We start from the raw sequence: 23,353 nt of genomic DNA, 5'->3' as shown, positions 1-23,353 counted from the left end.
ACCACCCCAGCTGTGGTGAACGGCCCACACGGACGCGCCCGCAGGTGTGCATAGCCAGAGAAGAGAAGGGTTAGGCAGGAAGGGGGGCCAGGTAAGGAGGGCCGCAGTGATGGGCATTTATGGGAAATACCTGTGAACTGAAATCGAGGCAGCTGCTTTGGAGTGGGCGGCCGGCCTTGCAGAAGTGAGGCCCAGCTGCCAGCCCTACTGTGGACTGAACCAGAGGCAGGCACTCCAGATCCACTTCCCTCACCTTCCCCAGATTATAAACGGCTTAAAGGCAGCAAAAGGTCATTAAGGTGTTTGTATCCCGGACTGTCACGGCTGCTTGGCTAGCCCACTATACCAGGACTCCACTGTAAGTTCGAGGGGGACAGCATGGTGACAAACGATGTGCACCTAGGTTCAGACCCAGCTGTACCCGGTACAGCATATATGATACCTGACTCTCTCAGCCTCAGTTCCCTCGCGTGTGAAAGGACAGCAGTGAAATATGGAAAGCACCTACCCCAGCCTTTGGCTCATCTTCAACAGGGGTTAGCTCCCTGCTCCCTCCATCTGTCCACCATCCCTCCCCTTCCTATCCTCTCCTCCTCCCTTCCCTCTCTTTCTCCCATGCCTACCCCCCCCATCTCCTCCCATCCTCCCTCTTCCCCTTCCCTTGCTCGCTCTTCCCCTCAACCCACCCCCATATCCTCCCGCTCCTTAAGCAGCCCCCCACTCATGTATCCAATTAGTCATTATCATCAGTGAGAGATTCATCTGGGCCAGTGGTTCTCGAGGTGTTTGGTCTTTTTTTTTTTTTTTTTTTTTAAAGATTTTATTTATTTATTCATTTGACAGAGAGATAGAGACAGCCAGCGAGAGAGGGAACACAAGCAGGGGGAGTGGGAGAGGAAGAAGCAGGCTCATAGCAGAGGAGCCTGATGTGGGGCTCGATCCCATAACGCCGGGATCACGCCCTGAGCCGAAGGCAGACGCTTAACCGCTGTGCCACCCAGGCGCCCCTCGAGGTGTTTGGTCTTAATGATCCCTCTACACTCTTAAAAATTATTGAGCTTTTTGGTTATGTGGGTTATACCTATCAGTATTCACCATATTAGAAAGTAAGGCTGAGGAAAATTGTAAAACCCCAGAATACAGAAGCGCACATTCCATTGGTGATGCTTTCCCCACATATCAGGAGCCTTTGGGTAACTCCTCAGAGGATTAGAGTCTTAAAGGACACACATACAAAGAAAGAGTCAGTATTATTATGTATTCAAAATAGTTTTGATCTTGGGGGACCCCCCCTGAAAGGGTCTCAGGGCTGGGACTCTACTTTGAAAACAGCTGATGGGGCTAATGAGCCCCTCTCAAGCACCACTGTGTGAGAACTCCCTGAGGGCATTAAGGCCCTTCCAGCAGCTTGGGAAAAAAGGGGGGTGGCGATGAGGGTCACTGAGGAGAGGAGCTGAAGGAGAGGCTCTCAGAAGAGGTTCCAGGGGGGCACAGAGAGGCAGTGGGAAAGGCTGGAGACCAGCTGGAGCCCGTAGACTGCTGAAAAGCTCTTCGGAGGAGGGCACTGGGGATCCTGGGGGTAAGCCCAGCAGGTAGGTTAGATTAACTGGGCTTGGAGCTGGGGCCCTGTTGCTGCCAGCTGGCTTCCTCCCAAGCCCCGGAGAGCTGGCTGAGCAGCGGTTTGTAGAGCTGCATCTCCCAGACTTGCCTGCTGAGAAAACCACTCAGGTCAACAGCAGGTTAAAAATACAGGGCCTGGGGGCACCTGGGTGGCTCTGTTGGTTAAGCGTCTGATGCTCAGTTTCCGCTCAGGTCGTGATCTCAGGGCCCTGGGATGGGGCCTCGCAGCAGCATCAGGCTTCCCGCTCAGTGGGGAGTCTGATTGTCTCCCCTTCTCTGTCAGCCCCTCCCCCAGCTTGTTCTCTCTCTCTCTTTCTCTCTCTCTCAAATCTTTAAAAAAAAAAAAATACAGGTGCTAAAAATATAGATACAGTTCCTGGAGATCTGGACTGGGCAGGACTGTGGTGGGCCAGAAATTCTGAGGAGGCAAGTTGGGGAAAAGCACTCAGTAAATCTTTTTGTCTCTCTGGATCCTTTGCAAGAACATGAGGCTAACCCACTCGCCTTCTCACCTGTGACAGGAGAGAATCGGGTCCCTCTTCAAGGCATAGCACAGACCCCTCATTCTCTAGAAGGGACGTGGCTGGAGCTAGGCTGGCCTTCAGGACTGGTCAGTCTCCACAAGGGGCTGACTCATGGCCATTTGTGGTGCAAAAAATGAAATGAGTATGTTTGTGTCATTATAAAAAGGGTGCTGACCCTCTAGTGAGGAGATGGGATCAGGAATGATGCTTTGTTCGTAGTTCAAAAATAACTATGAACAGCTAAATGTAAGTATGATATGAGCATTTACACAAAGATTGTGACAACAGAAAGTGCCTGTCTTTGAACCTAAGGTTATCTAACCAATACACCACTGGTGAACACTTGACCTTATCATAAACCAGGAACCATGAAGCAGAAGTCAACCTATCTGTGCTCCCCAAAGATAGGTGGCTTCACACCCCTAGGTCTGTACTCAAGAAAAAAGCATGCCTACACAGAAACTTGAACACAGATGTGCATAGTAGCCAAATGGAACATCTCAAGCATTCAACAACAGATGAGCAAGGTGTGGTATATCCGAACAGTGGGATGTCATTTGGCAATAAAAAAAGGCATGGAGTACTGATGCATGCCACAACATGGGTGAACTTTGAGAACATTGTGCTGAGCGAAAAGAGCCAGACACAAAGGACTACACAGTGTACGATTCCATGTATATGAAATATTCAGAATAGGCAAATCCACAGAGAGAGGAAGTAGTTTGGTGGTTACTTGGGGCTCGGGGTGGGATGAATCGTGAGGGACTGCCAGTGGGTACAGGATTTCCTTTGAGGTCATGGAATTAGAGAGTGGTGACGGCTGCACATTTATTTATCACAATAAAACTGCTAAATAGATATATATGGAAAAATAGCAGGTAGTCTGTAGGTATTTTCAGTATTTAAAAAACAAAACAAAGAAACCAGATAGGCAAGGCTCACCAAAATGTTACGTTTTGATTTTCAGTTAAAAGCGGGACAAGGGAGCATAATAACCCGGGTTAGTTCACTTATAATAAAAATTTCTCTGTAAAGAACTTTTCCTATGTGCCAGTCACTGTGCTAAGGACCTTGCATACACCATCTCACATAATCCTTGTAACAGCTGGATGCTGCAGTTTATCACCTCCATTTGTTAGGTAGGGAAACTGAGGCTAGGAGAGTTGACTAACTTGCTCACGGTTGCACAGCTGCTAGGTAGCAGAGCCAGGATTTTAACCAAATCTAACTGCAAACCCTCCTTGCATCGTGTGGATCAAGAAATTCTGTGTAGAGGTTAATTTGTTCATTTGCTGTTTGGTTCAACTGATGAGTATTGGGAGTTAGCCATTGGCAGGGCCGGGGGATTCACCACTCACTACAGAACCACTCCAAATCTAAGAAAAAACTGTGCTTGTTGCTAAAATATAATGTTCAAAAAGGTAAAATCGTGACTCTCTGGCAAATAAAATATGAACATATATCGAAACATCTAACTCCATGAGGGAACCCATAAGATGTCAAAAACAGTTCGGATAGGAGCTCAATATACGGGGACTTTTACTCCCTTCTGATGAAATTCATGAGGCTCCCCATAAACGAATCACCGATGTTGGTAGCCAGGCACCCACCAGTACCAGCGGCCAGCTCAACCTCTGCAGGGAGAATTCCACTGTTGCCATCTGCTCTCCCTGCTGCCACGGCCTCTTTGTTTGCGGGCCCATAGAGCAAGCACCGTGCTGGCTGGGCAAAGAAGCTCTCTGACATCCACAGAGCACAGAAGTTTGTCTCTGATTATTAAGGGTCTGCTCCTCATATTCACATGGGACGTGAATATCTTCAGTCTGCACCCATTCAGAGGGATCCAGCCACACACCTCTTTCCAAGATTTCCCTGTCACCAATCTTCCAGTCCTAGTCTTTTCAAGGCCCCGACCATCCAGCCAAACCATCAGCAACTGCCCAAGAATCGATGTAGAGAGGTACTCTGGCCATGTCTCACTCCAGACATAGGGACAGTCAAATATCTGGCTTGAATCTCTGCCCACAGGGAGGATTTTCCTCTACCAGTGTCTTCACCCCTTCACTCAGTCACCCCCGAGTGATTGAGTGGGGCTGTAATGCTCCAGTCTGTCCACTTGCATGTGGTACCAGCACATCATATGGACCCATCTGTAATCCAGGCTTGAGTTCTTCTCCCTCAGTTTATCAGAAATAATTCCTTGGAGGCCACAGGCATGGAATGAGGGAGGAGGCAAAGCAGTAAGAAGAATCGGTGTTGCAGGACTCTGAGCCACTTACTCATGTGATGTACTTGGACCTAATGGACCCGCCTGAGTTCAGTCTTATAAACGTTTCCTCTTGATGACAGATTGCTGCTGTGCACGGCCAACCTTATGTCTAGGTAGGTCAAACAACATCCACACAATGAGAGTTCAAACTATACAGTCACCCGATATCGCATTAGCCATTCAGGCTCGACCTGGAGCGAGTCAGAGCCCGCTCCTTGAAAGGACGAGAGGCTCTGCAGAAGAGGACACAGATTTGCTTTGAAAACCAGAGGTCTGTGCTGGAATTGCCCCATTGCGGTGTCCGTACAGGATCCCTATTTGACACTTCCCATAGCATTGGATCTGTTGCAGCATAAGACCCAGGTGGTAGAGCAGCTTGTACGACGGCCTGAATTCACTACAGAACCTTCTCTTGTTCCTCCCAATCCACCAGCCTGTAGATGGGTCGAATTCACACACTCATATGTGGTGTGTGTTGCCTCCAAAATTCAAACGGACCTCCCAAGTGTCTTGCCTCTTTTTTCTTGTCGGTGAAACAAGGGGCACCAACTCCTCTTTCACCCTGAGTGGGATATTTCAACATAATCCAGACCACTGCAACCCCCGGATTTTTAATGCTAATACCAATTCTGTGTCAGTCTGGGTCCAATCAGGAGAAAGAAGCCATAGAGTATCATGAACACAGAAAGGTTAATATAAGAAATATTAACTATAACAGAGGCTTGAAGTATTGAAGAATTGGGCCAGTAAAAAGTAAAGAGAGTTCTAAGCAATATAGGAATGGTAGCTACCAGAAGCAGCCACTACCCTGGAGCTGAGTACTCAACTATTCCTTCCACAGGGATAATAAACTCTACTGTGGGGGCCAGTTTCTTTGTTTCAGTACTAGACTAGGGTTCTTGAGAGCAGGGGCCACCTGCCTTGTTCCCCATTTCATTCCAGTGCTGACAGGCTCTGAATAAATATGAGTGAATGAATGAATACAGCCAGTATGGACACTAGCAGCCGGCAGACGTATCCTATTTCCTCACGCATATGCCCGGTCCAAAGAGAGGTATCTCCAGCACACACCTGGATCCTTCTGCCCAATGGACACATGCTGATAATCCTCGCAAGGGAATCTTCAGTGGAGGGCTGTGTCAGCCTCTTTAGAAGAGGCAAAACTCTAGCTCAACTTCCCAAATTGTCCCCTCTGGGTTCTTAGTCCCCAGGCCCAGAGCTAAACGATAATCCCCCCAGAAGTCTCACTCTGTCTCTGATCGCTAGGTGAACGCGCGCACACCACTGGGCCTGGCCTTTGGGGCCGGAACAGGTGTAGATGGGATTCCCATCAAAGGCTCCTCTCGGGACCTAGAAAAACAACTGCCGGGCGGAACCGGGGCGGGGCGGGGCGGCCCCTCCCTGGGCGGAGGCGCAGCCGGGCTAGAAAATCGGGTCGGGCCGGGCCGGCTGGGGAGAGGTCAGGCCATGGCGGACGCGCTGAGGGAGCGCACGGCGCGGCTGCTGACCGACTACCTGGAGTACTGCGCCCGGGAGCCCGGCACCCCTGCGCGGGCGCCGTCCACGCCCGAGGCCGCGGTGCTGCGCTCGGTGGCCGCCCAGGTCCAGCAGCGTCACGAGCACTTCTTGTCCGATTACCGCGGCTATGGCGGCAACCGCGTGGAGCTGGTGGCTCAGGTGGAGCGGGAGATACTCGCCCACCCCCAGCCCCTAAGCTGGGGCCGTGTGGTGGCGCTCCTCACCTTCGCGGGCACACTGCTGGAGAGATCGCCGACGGGGACCTACTCGAACCTGGGGCCGGACCAGGAACTGGAGCTGGGGGAGCGGGAGGCCGGCGTCCGCCAGGACTGCCGGCACCTGGTGGACTTCCTCTGCAATCGGCTCACGGGACAGCATCGCGCCTGGCTGGAGGCGCACGACGGCTGGGTGAGCGCGCGGGTCGCGGGGAGCGGGGCTGGGCAGCCGGGGACGCGCCCACGTGGCCAGCACCGGGAGCGCCCTCGCGGTTTCAAGCCGGTGAGGTGTTCCTTTCAGCGAGACGAGGACTTTCGGCGTTAAGTCTGACTTTCTCCTCTCCTGGTGAAGTCACACTGGCAGAAACCACCCTCTCTAGACGGTTCTCCTATGAGCCCATTCTGAAGCAGCTGCGCACGACCTGGTTTGCACTTTGGCCTTACCCTTGCAGGTCTTGGGGGTGAGCCTATGTTCGATCTGGATGGTTCGCTTATACAGAGATCCCCAAACTGGTAAAGTCGGGGGGTGGGGGCTGGGCCAAGTGGATTTTTTGTTCTCTGCCTATTAAACCACCTTTGGAGAGACAGACCCCACCGCGCTGCAGGGTGGAGATCACCACCCTAAAAATGTGAGAGGGAAAAGGCATCCCTTTTTCCAGCCCCCAACACCTCTCAGGAAGAGCCGGCGCCCAGAGGCGTTGGAGAGAGTGCGCAGGCGCCCAGTGGTGGTATTGACTCAAGGTTCCTCAACTTCTGATTCTCTGCACCCAGCCCTTCACTGGCCAGGTGCCCTGGCTTTCAGCTGTAGGTCATTGATCTCTGTGGTGTAGGCTCGAGGGGCAGGCTGTTGCCCTGCAGCTCCTAAACCCGTTTGCTGATAAAGCAAGCCCACCACTCTTCGGTGAGAGGATAGCATGCCTCTTGGTTTCTGAGCTAGGCTCCTGTTCCTCTTTTCCTTACTGGAGTTGAACCAAGGACTGTAGTGACCCAAGTTACAGAATAAATGCGGCCGAAGTATTAAAACCAGGCAGTTGGCATCACCTGTGGTGATGAACTCAGCCGCATTCATGGAGGGGAGGTAATACCTGAATCAGAACCTTGACCTTATATGAACAATTGGAGGTGTTGGCGTTAACTCCTGCGTTCTTCTGGGCATGAGCGCTGCTCGTCCACCATCCCGGCCTGTGCACTCTAGGACCCGGACCTGAGCGGTGTCTTGCAAAGGCGTTTAGCCCCTGAGGGCCCTCTGCAGTTGAAGAGGCAGTTGACTGGGAGGAGGGCGTTGCTTTTATTCTCATTTTGGCTAATTAACATTGACTAAGGAATAATCCTTTAAAATCAAGAAGCCTAAATTCCCCCACATGAGTACAGGGAACATGCCCACACATCTCCCGGCTACAGTTAAAATGCCACTATCTCGGCGCCTGGGTGGCTCAGTCGGTGAAGTGTCAGACTCTTGATTTTTGGCTCAGGTCCTGATCTCAGGATTGTGAGATCGAGCCCCTCCCACTGGGCGTGAAGCCTGCTGAAGATTCTCTTCTCTCTCTGCCTCTGCGCTTCCCACTCTCCCACTTTTTTCTTTTTAGAGAAAAAGGTTGCTATCTGGACTTCGGTTCCCTTCTCCGTTTATCTGAATGGAGCTGCTTGCTTTATTGTCTTAGGCGATCATTTTCCACCTAGTGTTCTGCCAATTTCCCAATGGCATCTGCCCTTTGCTCAGGAAAGAATGTGATCAAGTAGTCTGTGTTCCCCTTAGGTTTTTTCTCTTTGAAAATTTTTAAACTTAAAATTTGGTATGATTAACATACAGTGTTACTAATTTCAGGCATATGATATATGGTCATGATCCGGCCTCCTGGGATGGAGTCCTGCCTCCAGCTCCCTGCTCAGCAAGGAGTAGGCTGCTTCTCCCTCTTGCCTTTCTCCTTCCTCCTCCACCCCTGTGAGCTCCCTCTCTCTCAAGTAGATAAAAATCTAAAATAGTAGTAATAAATAAAAATCTGAAATGCTGAATGGTTTTTTTTTTATTTTGCCTATCTCCCCACCCACCTCCCCTCTAGTTTTCTGTATTTATAAATCCGTTTAAGTTCTTTTATTTTTTAGATTCGGCGTATAAATCATGTTTTTTGTGTCTTTCTGACTTATTTCACTTAGCATAATGTCCTCTAGGTCCATCCATGTTGTTGCAAATGGCAACATCTCATTCGTCTTTATGGCTGAGTAATAGTCTGTTGTATAAAATATACCACATCTTCTTTATCCATTCATCTATCAATGGACACTTGAGTTGTTCCACAGTTTGGCTATCGTAAATACTGCTGTAATGAGCACAGGGGTGCATATATCTTTTCAAATAAATGTTTTTGTCTTCTTCAGGTAAATACCCAGAAATAGAATTACTGGCTCATATGATATTTGTATTTTAAATTTTTTTGAGGACCTGCCATACTGTTTTCTATAGTGACTGCACCAGTTCACATTCCCACAAACAGTTCCCTTTTCTCCACATCTTCACCAACTCTTGTTATTTCTTGTATTTTTGATACTAGCCATTCTGACTGGTGTGAGGTGACCTCTCATGGTGGTTTTGATTGGCATTTCCCTGATGGGTGATGCTGAGCTGCTTTTCATGTGTCTGTTGGCCATTTATAGGTCTTCTTTGGAGAAAGGTCCATTCAGGTTCTCTGCCCATTTTTTATCTGATTATGTGGTGGATAAGGGGGTTGGTGTCCTCTTAAAAAAAAAAAACCCACAAAAGATGAGTATTCTTGCTGTGACAAAGTTAAGTGTCTCCTGTGTCCTTCTTTCCCCTATGTTGGATTCCTTACAAATCCTAACTCAGTTTCCTAAGTACAGGATGCCTCTGGGTCACTATTTACTTTTTCTGTTAAGTCCAGGAGTTATCTTGCTGTTGAACCCAGAAGCGCCAGTGTATTTTACTGAGTTCAGGTGTGGGGCATTCTGAAACGGTCTAATTCCCTTCTCCCTCCCCCTTGTAGGATGGCTTTTGTCTCTTCTTCACACCCATGCTGCCGTCGTCTTGGAAAAGACTGCTGGCCCAGGCTCTTCTGTCCTGCTTCACAGCAGTGATCTTAATCTACTTCTGGAAAAGATTATTGTGAGTTCTGAAATTTTTAATGCATTTCTACCTGCCTAACTGTGACCAGCGTACTGAATTTGACATGTGAAAGAATAGAACAGAGTAAACCACCTTCTGCGACATTCTTACCTGCCTTCATCTAAGGAGTCCGAGGATGGTTCAGCCAGTGTTTTACCCCTGGCAAGTACTCAGAGGTATTAGGACAAAGGCACAAATGGCTCTTCGTTGAGTGGGGAAAATGGATTCTCAAGGTGCATTGCTCTAAAGAATTGCGGTAGAAGCTACATTCTAGTGAGCAGGAAACATGGTGCTTTTTGCTACGTTTGGATAAGTGAATGTGCATCTCTCCTCTGTCCAGTTTCATGCGCTACTGCTGACCCATTTCTCAAGGCAGTCAGGGGCGGAACGCCAAAAGCCCTCCAAGTCCCAGTCTGACAAGGAATGTAGTATTAAAAACTTTTATAAGGGATTCTTTCTAAATCCTTTAAAATCTAATTCCTAATTCTTCCTTTCTAGATTTTATAAAGAGTTTATTTTTTGGACTTCAATAAATTGTTAAATATCTTCAGATTTTTAATAAATTTATGTATCTTTTTTTTTAATTTGTTCATTTTCCTTGGGATTTAATAAGACCTTATTCTTAGGAGTGACTTGAATTGATGAAAATTTCCTTTTTTACTCTTTAAATACAATACATAGAATTCTTTATTTTAAGCATTTAATCAGTACACAAGCCCATAAAATGTCCTTTACTTCCACTTCCATTCTGCAGTCAACCCATCACCTGCAAGGTGATGGAGAGGAAACTTTTAAGCTCTCAGGCTCACCACCCGAGGCCTGTGAATTTAGCAGACAGATTAACAGGTGAAAAAAACATGGATCTTGATGTTTTTACAGGAGACTTTATGCAAAAGTGGAAACTTCAAAGACATGTGTAGGTTCAGGGTTTATATACCATTTTAACAAAAAGTGATACATTGTGGAGTAGACAAAGGAAAGGGGTTAGACTGGTGGGGGTAGTGTATTATGGAGAGAGGGACTAGGAAATAGATGGAGGAAACTAATGGAAGATGAGGGTTATTTTAGTCCAGTTTGTACAGTCCTCTTGGTGTTGATTTCCATCTCCAGTGATGAGGGTTTTCTCCTTCCTGGAATAAGAGGGCACCTTTCTTGAGGTGCCTGGCTGGCTAAGTTGGTGGAATGTGTTACTCTTAATCTTGGGGTTGTGAGTTCGAGTCCCATACTGATGATAGAGATTACTTTTTAAAAATGTCTTTGGGGGGGGGATGTTTATAACAGCAATGTCCACAGTAGCCAAAATATGGAAAGAGCCCAGATGTCCATCAACAGATGAAGGATAAAGATGTGGTGTGTGTGTGTGTGTGTGTGTGTGTGTGTGTGTGTGTGTGTGTATATATATATATATATATATATATATATATATATATACACACACACATATATATATACACAATGGAATATTAGCCATCAAAAAAGAATGAAATCTTGCCAGTTGGAATGAAATGGATGGAACTAGAGGGTATTATGCTAAGCAAAATAAGTCAGACAAATACCACATGATTTCACTCCTATGTGGAATTCAAGAAGCATAACAGACGAACCTAGGAGAAGGGAAGGAAAAATAAAATGAAAGGGAGGCAAACCATAAGAGACCCTTAAATATAGGAAACAAACTGAGGGTCACTGGAAGGGAGGTGGGTTGGTTGGGGAAGGGATTATTGAGTGATGGGCATTAAGGAGGGCATTTGATGTAGCGAACACTGGATGTTAATATGCAACTGATAAATCATAAATTCTACCTCCAAAACTAATTTTTTAAAAAGTGGGGGGGGGGAGTGCCTGGGTGGCTCAGTCAGTTAAGTCCCCAACTCTTGGTTTTGGCTCAGAGCATGATCTCAGGGTTGTGAGACTGAGCCCCACGTTGGGCTCTGGGTATGGAGCCTGCTTCAGATTCTCTCTTCTTCTCCTGCCCACCCCACCCCCCAGTGTCTGTGCACACGTGTGCTCTTCAAAAAAAACACAAAAACAAAAACAAAGAAAACCTTTCTCATAGGAAATTCTTGCCCTGCTTTTAGGCAGAAAAGTGGAAGGCAAAGAGCCCTTCCTGTATGCTATTTCTCAGTTGTCTTAAGCTCAAAATAATATGCCAAAGTTTGCTACTTTGGAGCAACGTGTTCTAATCCACTTCGGTGGTGAAGGGAGCCTGCCATTCTGCAGCCAGCTGGGGTCCACATCCAGCTGTCCTTTCGGAGCCCACCCAGATCCTCCAGGCTTCCCACGTCCAAGCACTGGTGCTCTGGAGCAGGTGCCCCCCAGGGCGGCCAGCAGCCGCAAGGAAAATGCCGACGAAGACCACAACCAGCCACCCCAAGTCTACTTCAGCAATCTCTCCATGGTCCAGCTGTTGCTGATGCTATTAGAACAAGCCTGGGACCAAAAGGACAAAAATAAGGGAAGATGGGAAAGGATGTGACCATTACAAATGAAGGTGCCACCATTCTGGAACAAATCCAAGTGTTCATCCAGCAGCCAGAATGCTGGCGGCGCTGTCTAGATAAAGAGGCAGGAGGTGGTACCGCGTTGGTGATCATCGTGGCTGGTTCGCCTAGATTCCTGTATAAAGGTTTTTCAGAAAGGGATTCATCCAACCATCATTTCCACGTCATTCCAGAAGGATTTGGAAAAGGGTACTGGAATCTTAACTCGTCTTGATCCGTGGAATTGAGTGACAGAGAAACTGTTAGATAATGCAACTACTCCACTGAACTCAAAGTCTCCTTCACGTTCCAGTCGGCTTCCTCCAGTAAGTGGAAATGCGGTGAGGGAAGTGATTGACTCCCGCACGGCTGCTGGTGTGGATCTTGGAGATACCAAAGTCGTGAAGAAACCTCAAGGGCATTATGCCAAGTAAAGTAAGTCAGATGGAGAAAAACAAATACTGATGATCTCTCTCCCAGGTGGAATCTAAAAAGAATAAATTAAATTAAATTTAAAAATTCAAACAACCTCAGTGATACCAGATTGGTAGTTGTCAGGGAGTGGGTAAACTTTGTTTTGTTTTGTTTTCTAGTTTTTTTTTTCTAGTTTTTTTTTTCAAGTTTTTTTTTTTTTAAGATTGATTTATTTGGGAGAGAGCAGGGTGGGAAGGGGCAGAGGGAGAATCTCAAGCAGATTCCCCACCGAGCAGACTCCCTGCCGAGTGTGGAGCCCAACTCGGGGCTTGCACCCATGATCTTGAAATCATGACCTAAGCTGAAACCGACTGAGCCACCCAGGCACCCCAAGTTAATGTATTGGGGCTTGAACTCATGACCCCGAGATCAACAGTCTCATGCTCTGACTGAGTCAGCCAGGCTCCCCTGTTTTGTTTAGTTTAAATAAATGTTTATATGTGTATATATAGTTATGATGTAATGTATAGTTTAAATATAAACTATATATAGCTTATATATATAACAAAACTGGGTGGGACAAATGATGACTACTAGTTGGTAGAAGGCTGGTTCTCACCCAAAAGATGACCTAACCAGAGTTGAAAAAGTTAAGATTGGCCTTACCCAGTTTTCCTTATCTGTTCCCAAAACAGATACAGATAATCACATAGTATTTTCCGATATGCCCAGATGGGCCCAGTGCTAAGGAAGAAAAGAGCCTATATTCTAAATTTAGTGAGCCCAATTTTCAAACCGGATATAATGTTCTCATACAGAATATTTCCTAAGAGATGCTTTGAGAGATTTTGCATTACATTTCCTGAACAAAATGAAGATAATGGTGGCTGGGGATATTGGAAGAGAAGATGTTGAAGTCCTCCATAAGACGACTGGAACCAAGCCAGTTGCTCACGTGGACCAGTTCACTGGTGACATGCTGGATTTGGCTGAGCTAGCTGAGGGGGTCAGTTTAAGTGGTTCTGGCAAACTGCTCAGGATCACTGGGAAAACATAACGATTGTGCGCGGTTCTAACAAATCGGTGATTTCGGAAGCAGAGTGCTCCATTCATGATGCCCTGTGTGTTATTTGCTGTTGAGTGAAGCAAGAGTTCTTCTTGTGGGAGTGGGAGGTGGTGCTCCAGGAATAAAGCTGGCCCTATGGGTAACTGAATATTCATGAACATTGAGTGGTCTGGAATTCCACTGTGTTCTATGCAGATGTAATGGAAGTCCTGCCATGTACACTAGCTGCCACTGCTGGCCTGAATCCCGTTTCTGCAGTAACAGAACTAAGAAACTGACATGCCCAAGGAGAAAACCTATAGGCATTAATGTTCGAAAAGGTGGCGTTTCCAATTACTTTGGAAGAACAGGTTGCGCAGCCTTTGTTGATTTCAGTCAGCGCGCTTACTCTAGCAACCGAAACTGTCTGGAACATAGTACGAACGGATGATGTGGTAAGCAGTAATCTGGCTAACGCTGGCTCACTGGCATCGTCATGGCTGCGGATAGTGTGGCTGGAGTAGAAGATTGCCTTGGTGTTCCTTGTTCAGAAGATTGTTTCCTGGGGCGCCTGAGTGGCTCAGTCGTTCAGCTTCTGCTTTCGGCTCAGGTCATGATCCCAGGGTCCTGGGATCGAGCCCCGAATCAGGCTCCCTGCATGGCGGGAAGCCTGCTTCTCCCTCTCCCACTCCCCCTGCTTGTGTTCCCTCTCTGGCTGTGTCTGTCAAATAAGTAAAATCTCAAAAAAAAAAAAAAAAAAAAAAGATGATTTCCTCTTTGAATTCCAGGGCTTGGTCTTCCATTTGGTACTTGCTTGAAACAGTACTTGCATCCTTTAATGAAAATACTAAGTACTTAGTTTCAAAAAATAGTATGGTATCCTGGACCTGCTCTTTTGGTTAGTTTTTGAGAGCGAGGAGAGAGTGAGCAGTGGGGGCAGGGGTGTGGGCCGGGAGAGAATCCCAAGCAGCCTCTACACCCAGCACTGTGAAAGGTTACGTCAGCTTCTCACGCAGTAGTGCAGAATGACCTGGGACGGAACAGCAAGGCAGAGCGGTAGGTTCTGAAGAGAAAGGGCTTACAAGACTAGTCAAGGGGCACCTGAGTGGCTCAGTCAGTCGGGCGTCTGACTTTTGATTTTGGATGGGGTCATGGTCTCGGGGTGGTGGGATCGAGCTGATGTAACCTTTCATTGCTCTGTATTTTAGGGTGTTTCTTCTCTTAAGGGCTCTGAGAAACATCTCCTAGTTTTGTTTGTACGTAGCCATGCATGACTATGTCTGTAGGAGAGGATCCTAGAAAGAGATTCGGAATCTTAGAGGTATGTATTAAAACTTGGCCACTACCAAATTATCATTCAAAATGGAGTCTACAAATCCAGACTTACACCAGGCTAGGGAATGCTTAGCTCTTCACACTCTTACCAGTAGTAAATCATCCTACATTTTTGCCTTCATGGCTTTTGGAGTTTGGTTCTTTTCTAGGAAGGTCATCTTTGTCCCAAGATTGTAAGAAAATAGTCTGTGTTCTGGGTCACCGATCCAGTCCATAATTCTTCTAGTATGAAGTAGGATTCACTTCTTGTAAGAGTTGGGGTAGATATTTCAGCATCGCAGATAGTCCATTTCCCCCCCTACTGATGTGAAAGCGTTCTCTATTTCGTTGACCTGCCTTTTCCTCTGCTAATAGCACTCTGTCTGAATTATTACATGTTAATGTTTGCCTGACTATCTACTGTTCTTACTCTAGTCTCCCCAATGCTGTTCTTTAAAAAGAAAAAAATAAATCCTTGGCTATTCCTGTGAATTCCTGAAGGTGAATCCTGAAAAACAGTTCATAAACAATCCATTAAGACATTGTTTTGGGATTTTTATTAAAATGTGATTGGATCATAGATGAATTTGGAAATAAGTAGTATCTTTGCAATATCAGATCTTCCCTTCTAAGAACATGAACTCTTCTTTCATTTTTTCAGGTCTCTTATGATTTCCTTCATATAGATCCTATGTTCTTAGGTCAGAGCAATAGAACACTTTGGGTTCTATTGCTATTGGGAGATGGAATCTAGAGAGGATATATTGTCTTCCCCATTTCCCCTGACACCCGCAGTTTTCTTAGGGGAAACTGCCCTTCCTTTGTTCTTAGACCATGTGCTTGTGGTGGGATTGACTCCTCCCCATTTGACCATACCCCAAGTTTGGGAAAATGACCCAGACCTGACCTAACAGAGTCCATTCCTCAGTGAAGTTAGCAGGACTCAGCTTCAGGATTTCTGCAGATACTACCAGATGAGACTCTTGCTCAACTGGCGTGTCCAGTGCATGGACAGAGCCTGCCTGGAAGAGAAGACCTCACAGAAGGACAGAGGTCAGAGACTGGGGTAGGTTAGAATGTGGAGAAACAGTTCTGGCGGCATTGCTCATGTCTCTCAATGTGACTGTGCCTAAAGCTACTTGGGACTCCATGCATTCCCTTTTCTGCTTCAACTGACTTACGTTGCCAGTACAGCTCAGTTCATTCCTGAGTCAAAGGGTCAGTTTTCCCTGTTATATTTACTATTTGGTTATGGTTATCCTGAAGAGAAATTTAATGTAGATTATAAATTCTGACTATCTTGAACACTCACTAGTTCTGACTAATGTTTCTTTCCTAATATTTCTCTCTCACTTTTTTTTTTTAAGATTTTATTTATTTGACAGAGAGAGACAGCCAGCGAGAGAGGGAACACGAGCAGGGGGAGTGGGAGAGGAAGAAGCAGGCTCATAGCGGAGGAGCCCGATGTGGGGCTCGATCCCATAACGCCGGGATCACGCCCTGAGCCGAAGGCAGACGCTTAATGACTGAGCCACCCAGGCACCCCTCTCTCTCACTTTCTTTTTCTTGGCTAATTCTATAGGTTAGTGAATGGGTGTGATAGTTGTTTTCTATGTATTGGAAAATTCCCTTGATTTCGGTTGATGGCCTTCTTTTCTTCCAGCTCTTCTCTTCATGAGCATTTTAGGAGGCTGGAGTTGTGGAGCCATTGCTCAAAACATAATTTAACATAGGGCCTGTCAGTTTCTTTGAGTAAATTAAGGATTAGACACGTGTTAATCGTCTGTGGTAGGGGACAATACGCTAAAGGTGCGCAGCACTGAGAGTGCTGAGTGATGGGCGTTCCAGTTTGGGGGGGTGACTCTAATATCCACCACAAGACAAAGAGTCTTCTCGTTGTTCTTGGCATGTGGGTGTGGTTCCATAAGCAGTCTGGATCCTAAGAGGAGGAGGATGAGCACGGATGAATGGGACCATTCAAGGCACTCTTGGGATGCTGGGTTGAAGTGCATTTCCAAGTGAGAATCTTACCATCAGCCTGTAGAACAGTGGGTCCCTCAAGTTTTTGCCTGATCTGTTGTCTACTTGGAAGAGTAATACATTTGTTAGTATCTTCCTCAGGTTTCCCCTGCATTTTTCGAATCTAGGTGGGCACTTACGGGTAAATGTTGTTTTCTTCAAACTCAATTTTATTCCAGTTGTACCTTCCCTGTAAACTTGAAGTCTTTTAGGACCCTATTCATCCCCATCATCTTCCTGCCTGGTGTTCCCAGCCCACACAGCTATTACTTCCGGGATATATTCTTTGTATTTTTTTTTCTTTTTTGGATTTCTTTAGGTTTTTTTCTTAATTATTATTTTATTCCAGGGGCGCCTGGCTGGCACAGCGGTTGAGCGTCTGCCTTCAGCTCAGGGCGTGATCCTGGCATTGTGGGATCGAGCCCCACATCAGGCTCCTCTGCTATGAGCCTGCTTCTTCCTCTCCCACTCCCCCTGCTTGTGTTCCCTCTCTCGCTGGCTGTCTCTGTCGAATAAATAAATAAAATCTTTTAAAAAAAAGAAAAAAGGATGGGTTTAAAAAAATTATTATTTTATTCCAGCAAAATTAACATACAGTGTTAGTTTCAGATGTACAACTTAGGGATTCAACAGGTGTATACATTACTCAGTGCTCATTATGGTTATTGTATTCTTAATACACCCCATCACCTACCTATTTCACCCACTCCCCCACTCACCTCCCTGTGGTAACATCAGTTTGTTCTCTGTATTTAAGAGTCTGTCTTAAAGAGTCTGTCTTTGTCTCTTTTTTCTTTGTTCATTTGTTGTGTTTCTTAAATTCCATATGAATGAAATCGTATGGTATTTGTCTTTCTCTGACAGACTTATTGCAGTTAGCATTAGACTTTCTAGATCCATCCATGTCATTGCAAATGACACGTTTTCATTCTTTTTTTATCGCTGAGTAATACTCTGTTGTGGGTATGTACGTGTGTGTATATGAATATGAATGAAGAAGATGTGGTCTATATTGATGAGCACTCGGGCTGCTACCGTATCTTGAGTATTGCAAATAAACATAGAGGTGCCTGTATCTTTCCAAATTGCTGTCTTTATAGTCTTTGGGTAAATACCCAGTAGTGGAATTATCAGATCATACGGGAGTTCTATTTTTAATTTTTGGGGGAACCTCCACACTGTCTTCCACAGTGGCTGAACCAGTTTGCATTCCCACCAGCAGTGCAATAGGGTTCCTTTTTCTCCACATCCTCACCAACACTGTTGTTTCTTGCTTTCATTTTTTGTTTCTAAGATTTATTTACTTGGGAGAGTGCATGTGCACGTGCGTGGATGGGGGGAGGGGCAGAAGGAGAGGGAGAGTCTTAAGCAGACTCCACACGAGCCCAGGATCCCCAACGTGGGGCTCGGTCTCACAACGCTGAGATCACAACCTGAGCCAAAACCAAGAGTCACACACTCAACTGACTGCACCACCGAGGCACCCCTCTTGTTTTTTATTTTGGCCATCCTGACAGGTGTGAGGTAATACCTCATTGTGATTTGCATTTGCATTTCCTTGATGATTAGGGATGTTGAACATCTTTTCCTGTGTCTGTTGACCATCTGGATGTCATCTTTGGAGAAATGTCTGTCCATGTCTTCTGCCCATTTTTTTTAATTGGCTTATTTGCTTTTTTTAGTGTTGAGTTGCATAAGTTCTTTAATATTTTGGATACTAAACCATTATTGGATATATCATTTGCAAATATCTTCTCCCATTCAGTAGGTTGTCTTTGTTGTTTCCTTCACTGTGCAGAAGCTTTTTATTTTGAGGTAGTTCCAATAGTTCTAGTTTTATTTCCTTTGCCTCAGGAGAAATATCTAGAAAAAGTTGGTACGGCCAGGGTCAGAGCAATTACTGCCTGTGCTCTCTTTTAGGATTTTTTTTTTTAAGATTGATTTATTTTAGAGAATGTGCACATGCATGGGGGTGAGGGACAAAGGGAGAGGGGGAGAGAGAATCCCAAACAGACTCCCTGCTGAGCACAGTGCCCAGCTCGGGCTTCAATCTCATGACCCTGAGATCATGACCTGAGCAAAAACCAAGAGTCAGACACTTAACCAGCTGAGCCACCCAGGTGCCCCTCTTCTAGGATTTTTATGGTTTGAGGTCTCACATTCAGGTCGTCAATTCATTTTGAGTTTATTTTTGTTTATGGTGGAAGTCCAGTTTCATTCTTTGCATGTAGTTGTCCAGTTTTCCCAGCACCATTTATTGAAGAGCCTGTCTTCTTCCCATTGCATATTTCTGCCTCCTTTGTCATAAATTCATTGATCATATATAATCATGGGTTTATTTCTGGGCTCTTTGTTCTGTTCTGTTGGTCTCTGTGTCTAGTTTTGTGCCGGTACCATACTGCTTTGATTACTAAGCTTCATAAAGTATCTTGAGATCTGAGATAGTGATAACTCCAGTTTTGTTCTTCTTTCTCAAGATTGCTTTGCCTGTCTTCATGGTTATTTGTTCTGTGAAAAATGCTGTTGGTATTTTGATAGGGATTACACTAAATTGGTAGATTTCTTTAGGTAGTGTGGACATTTTTGCAATATTTATTCTTCCAATGCATGAGCATGCAGTATCTTTCCGTGTGTTTGTGTCCTCTTCAATTTCTTTCATCAGTGTTTATAGTTTTCAGAGTATAGGTCCTTTACCTCCTTGGTTAAGTTTATTCCTAGGTATTTTTAGTGCAATTATAAATGGACTGTTGTCTTACTTTTTCTTTCTACTACTTCATTATTAGCATATAGAAATGTGATGCATTTCTGTATATTGATCTGTATCCTATGACTTCACTGAATTCATTTATCAGTTCTGGTACTTTTTTGGTGGAGTCTTTAGGATTTTCTATATATAGTATCATGCCATCTACAAATACAGTTATACTACTTCTTGGTTTTTTTAATATTTTTTATTATATTATGTTAGTCACCATACAGTACATCCCTGGTTTTTGATGTAAAGTTCGATGATTCATTAGTTGCGTATAACACCCAGTGCACCATGCAATACGTGCCCTCCTCACTACCCATCACCAGCCTATCCCATTCCCCTAAGTCAAGCAGAGAAAGACAATTATCATATGGTTTCTCTCATCTATGGAACATAAGAACTAGGAAGATCGGTAGGAGAGTTATACTACTTCTTTACCAATTTGGATGCCGTTTATTTCTTGTCTGATTGCTGTGGCTAGGACTTTGAATTGTTATGTTGAATAAAACTGGTGAGAGTGGACATCCTTGTCTTGTTCCTGAGCTTAGAGGAAAAATTGTGTTTTTCACCACTGAGTATGATGTTAGCTATGGATTTTTCATCTGTGGCCTTTATTATGTTAGTTCCCCTAAATTGCTTTATTGAGAGTTTTATCATGGATGGATGTTGTACTTGGTCAAGTGCTTTTCCTGCATCTATTGAAGGGATCGTACGGTTTTTTTATCCTTGTTGATGTGAAGTATCGTGTTGATTGATTTGCTGATATTGAACCACCCTTGTATCCTAGGAATAAATCCCACTTAATCATCATGGTGAATGATTTTTTTTAATGTATTGTTGGATTAGGTTTGCTAATACTTTGTTGAGGATTGTTGTATTTATATTCATCAGAGATATTGGCTTGTGGCTCTCTCTTTTCTTGCAGTATCTTTATCTGGATTTGGTGTCTGGGTGATAACTGGCCTTTGTAGAATAAATTTGGAAATATTCTTTCCTCTTCTATCTTTTGGAATAGTTTGAGAAGAATAGATACTAACTTCTTAAAACGTTTGGTAGAATTCACCTGTGAACCCATCTGGTCCTGAACTTCTGTTTACTGAAAGTTCTTTGATTAGTGATTCAGTTTCATTGCTAGTAATCTGCTTAAATTTTCCGTTTCTTCCTGATACAGTTTTGGGAGTTCATATGTCTCCAGGAATTTGTCCATTTCTTCTGGGTTGTCCAGTACGTTGGCATATAGTTTCTCATCGTATTCTCTTACCAATCTTTTATATTCCGTGGTGTTGGTTGTTATTTCTCCCTTTAATTTCAGATTTTGACTGTGCGTGCGTTCCCCCTCCCGCCTCCCTTTAGGAGTCTGGCTTTTTGTTAATCTTTTCAGAGAACCAGCTTCTGGGTTCATTGATTTTTTTTTTTTTTTTAGCTTTTATTTCATTGATTTCTGCTCTAATCTTTATTCTTCTACTGGTTTGGGGTTTTATTCTTTTTTCTACTTACTTTTGGTAAGTATGTTATTGATTTGAGATTTTTCTTCTTGAAGTAGGCCTGAATTGCTATAAGCTTCCCTCTTAGAATAGATTTTTGCTGCATCCAAAAGATTTTGGGTTACTGTTTTTATTTCCATTTGTCTCCATATATTTTTTTATTCAGTTTCTTGATTGACCCATTCATTGTTGAGTAGCACATTATCTAACTTCCATGTATTTGTGTTCTTTCCAGATTTTTTTTCCTGTAGTCAGTTTCTAGTTAAATACTGTTGTGCTTGGAAAAGAGGAATGATACGACTTCATCTTTTTGAATTTGTTGAGACTTGTTTTCTGGCCTAAAATGTGATGTACTCTGGTGAATGTTTTATGTGCACTCGAAAAGAATGTGTATTCTGCTGTTTTAGGATGGAATGTTCTGAATATATGTTAGATCCATATGGTCCTTGTATCATTAAAAGCTATTTCCTTGTTAATTTTCTATTTAGATGGTCTAACCGTTGATGTAAATGGGATGTTAAAGTGCCGTACTATTGTGCTATTTTCAGTTACTTCTTTTATGTTTGTTAATAGCTGCTTTATGTATTTGGGTACTTCCATGTTAGGTGCACAAATATTTACAATTGTTTTGTCTTATTGGATTATTCCCTTTATGATTATGCAGTGTCCTCCTTTGTCTCCTGTTACACTCTGTTTTAAAGTCTGTTTGTCCAATATAAGTATTCCTACCCCAGCTTTCTTTTCACTTCCATTTGCTTGATAAATGATTTTACAACCCTTTTTTTTTTTTTTAAGATTTGTTTATTTGAAAGAGCAGGGGTGAGGGGGGAGGGCAGAGGGAGAAAGAACCCCAAGGAGACTCTGTGCTGATTGCAGAGCCTGACTTGGGGCTGATCTTAAGACCCCAAGATCATGACCTGAGCCAAAACCAAGAGTCAAACACTCAACCGACCATGCCACCAGGTGCCCCCCTTTACTTTTTTTTTTTTTAAGTCTTATTTCTTGAATAATCTCTACACCCAATGTAGGGCTCAAACTCATGACCCTGAGATCAAGAGTCATGAGCTCCTCCAACTGAGCCAGGCAGACACTTCATCCCTTTACTTTCAGTCTGACTATGTCTTTAGATCTGAAATGAGCATTTTATAGGGAGCATAGGTCTTGCTTTTTTTTTTAATCCATATTCAATCAGTCACCCTATGTCTTTTGAGAGTTTAGTCCATTTTTATTCCAAGTAATTATTGATAGTGTGTACTTATTGCTATTTTGTTACTTGGTTTATGGTTATTTTTCTAGTTCTTCTCTGTTCCTTGTTCTCTTCTCTCCAGATTGACTGGATTTCTTTAGTGATATACTGGGATTCCTTTCTCTTTATTCTTTGCATATCCATTACCAGCTTTTGCTATATGGTTTCAATTGGGTTTATATATAATATAGTATGCATATACTGGTCTATATGAAGTGGATGGTCGTTTAAGTTTGAACCCATTCTAAAAGCACTAAATTCTTACTCTCCTCCCCCACTTTTTCAGTGTATGGTTTCATACTTTATATCCTTTGATTTTGTGAATCCCTTGACTGTTTTTTTGTAGATAAGCACGATTTCACTGCTTTTGCACTTCCTACTTTTTTGCTTCCGCTTATCGTCTTTCCTTTATGCTCAGAGAGTCCCCTTTAACATTTCTTAATAGGACTGGTTTAGTGGTGATGAATTCCTTCAACTTTTGTTTGGGAAACTTTTTATCTCTTCATTTATTCTGGATGGTAGCCTTCCTGGGTAGAGTATTCTTAGTTGCACGTCTTTTCCTTTCAGCACTTTGAATGTATCCTGCTACTTCCTTCTGGCCTACAAAGTTTCTGCTGAAAAAACAGATAATAGCCTTATGGGTTTCTATTGTATGTAACTTTTCTTTTTCTCTTGCTGATCTTAAAACTCTCTCTTTAGCACTACTTTCTGCCATTTTAATTACTACATGTCTTGGTGTGGACTTCCCTGGGTTGATTTTACCTCCTGGATCTGGATTTCTGTTTGCTTCCTGAGATTTGGGAAATTTTCAGCTATTATTTCTTCACATACGTTTTCTACCCCCTTCTTTCCCTCTTCCCCTTCTGAGATCCCTATATTGCAAATGTTACTATATTATGTTGCTGATCTATTCCCATTTTTTATTTTTTTTTCTCCGATTCAGCTGGATTGCTTTCCATTGCTCTGTCTTCCAGGTAGCTGATTTCTTCTTCCTCTAGTCTATTCTCTCTAATGTATTTTTAATTTCAGTTACTGAGTTCCTTTTTTTTTTTTAAGATTTTATTTATTTATTTGACAGAGATAGAGACAGCCAGCAAGAGAAGGATCACAAGCAGGGGGAGTGGGAGAGGAAGAAGCAGGCTCCCAGCGGAGGAGCCTGATGTGGGGCTCGATCCCAGAACGCCGGGATCACGCCCTGAGCCGAAGGCAGACGCCCAACCCCTGTGCCACCCAGGCGCCCCCAGTTACTGAGTTCTTGATCTGACTGGTTGTTTATATTTTCTGACCCTCTTTTGAGGGTCTTACTGAGATCCTCCACTCTTTTCTCAAGTCCAG

At 44.3% G+C, this 23,353-nt stretch overlaps 1 protein-coding gene and 1 pseudogene across 1 annotated transcript in view; both read left to right on the top strand.

The window, feature by feature from the left end:
* The first annotated feature begins 5,871 nt into the window (after positions 1-5,871).
* The window catches only part of BCL2L10 (BCL2 like 10), a 40,139-nt gene continuing 22,657 nt past the window's right edge, over positions 5,872-23,353 (top strand). Inside the window, exons 1-2 of the mRNA XM_087859174.1 lie at positions 5,872-6,339; positions 9,146-9,264. Of these exons, the coding sequence (XP_087715300.1) occupies positions 5,881-6,339; positions 9,146-9,264 (578 nt within the window). The 5' untranslated portion in view covers positions 5,872-5,880. The remainder of the gene's footprint in view (positions 6,340-9,145; positions 9,265-23,353) is intronic.
* LOC123801839 (T-complex protein 1 subunit delta pseudogene) lies at positions 11,411-13,735 on the top strand (annotated as a pseudogene).

The sequence above is a fragment of the Ursus americanus genome, chromosome 36 (assembly GCF_024610735.1).
Source record: "Ursus americanus isolate L20-20 chromosome 36, mUrsAme1.1.p, whole genome shotgun sequence".
Taxonomy (NCBI): domain Eukaryota; kingdom Metazoa; phylum Chordata; class Mammalia; order Carnivora; family Ursidae; genus Ursus; species Ursus americanus.
This window is presented reverse-complemented; position numbering and strand designations above follow the sequence as displayed.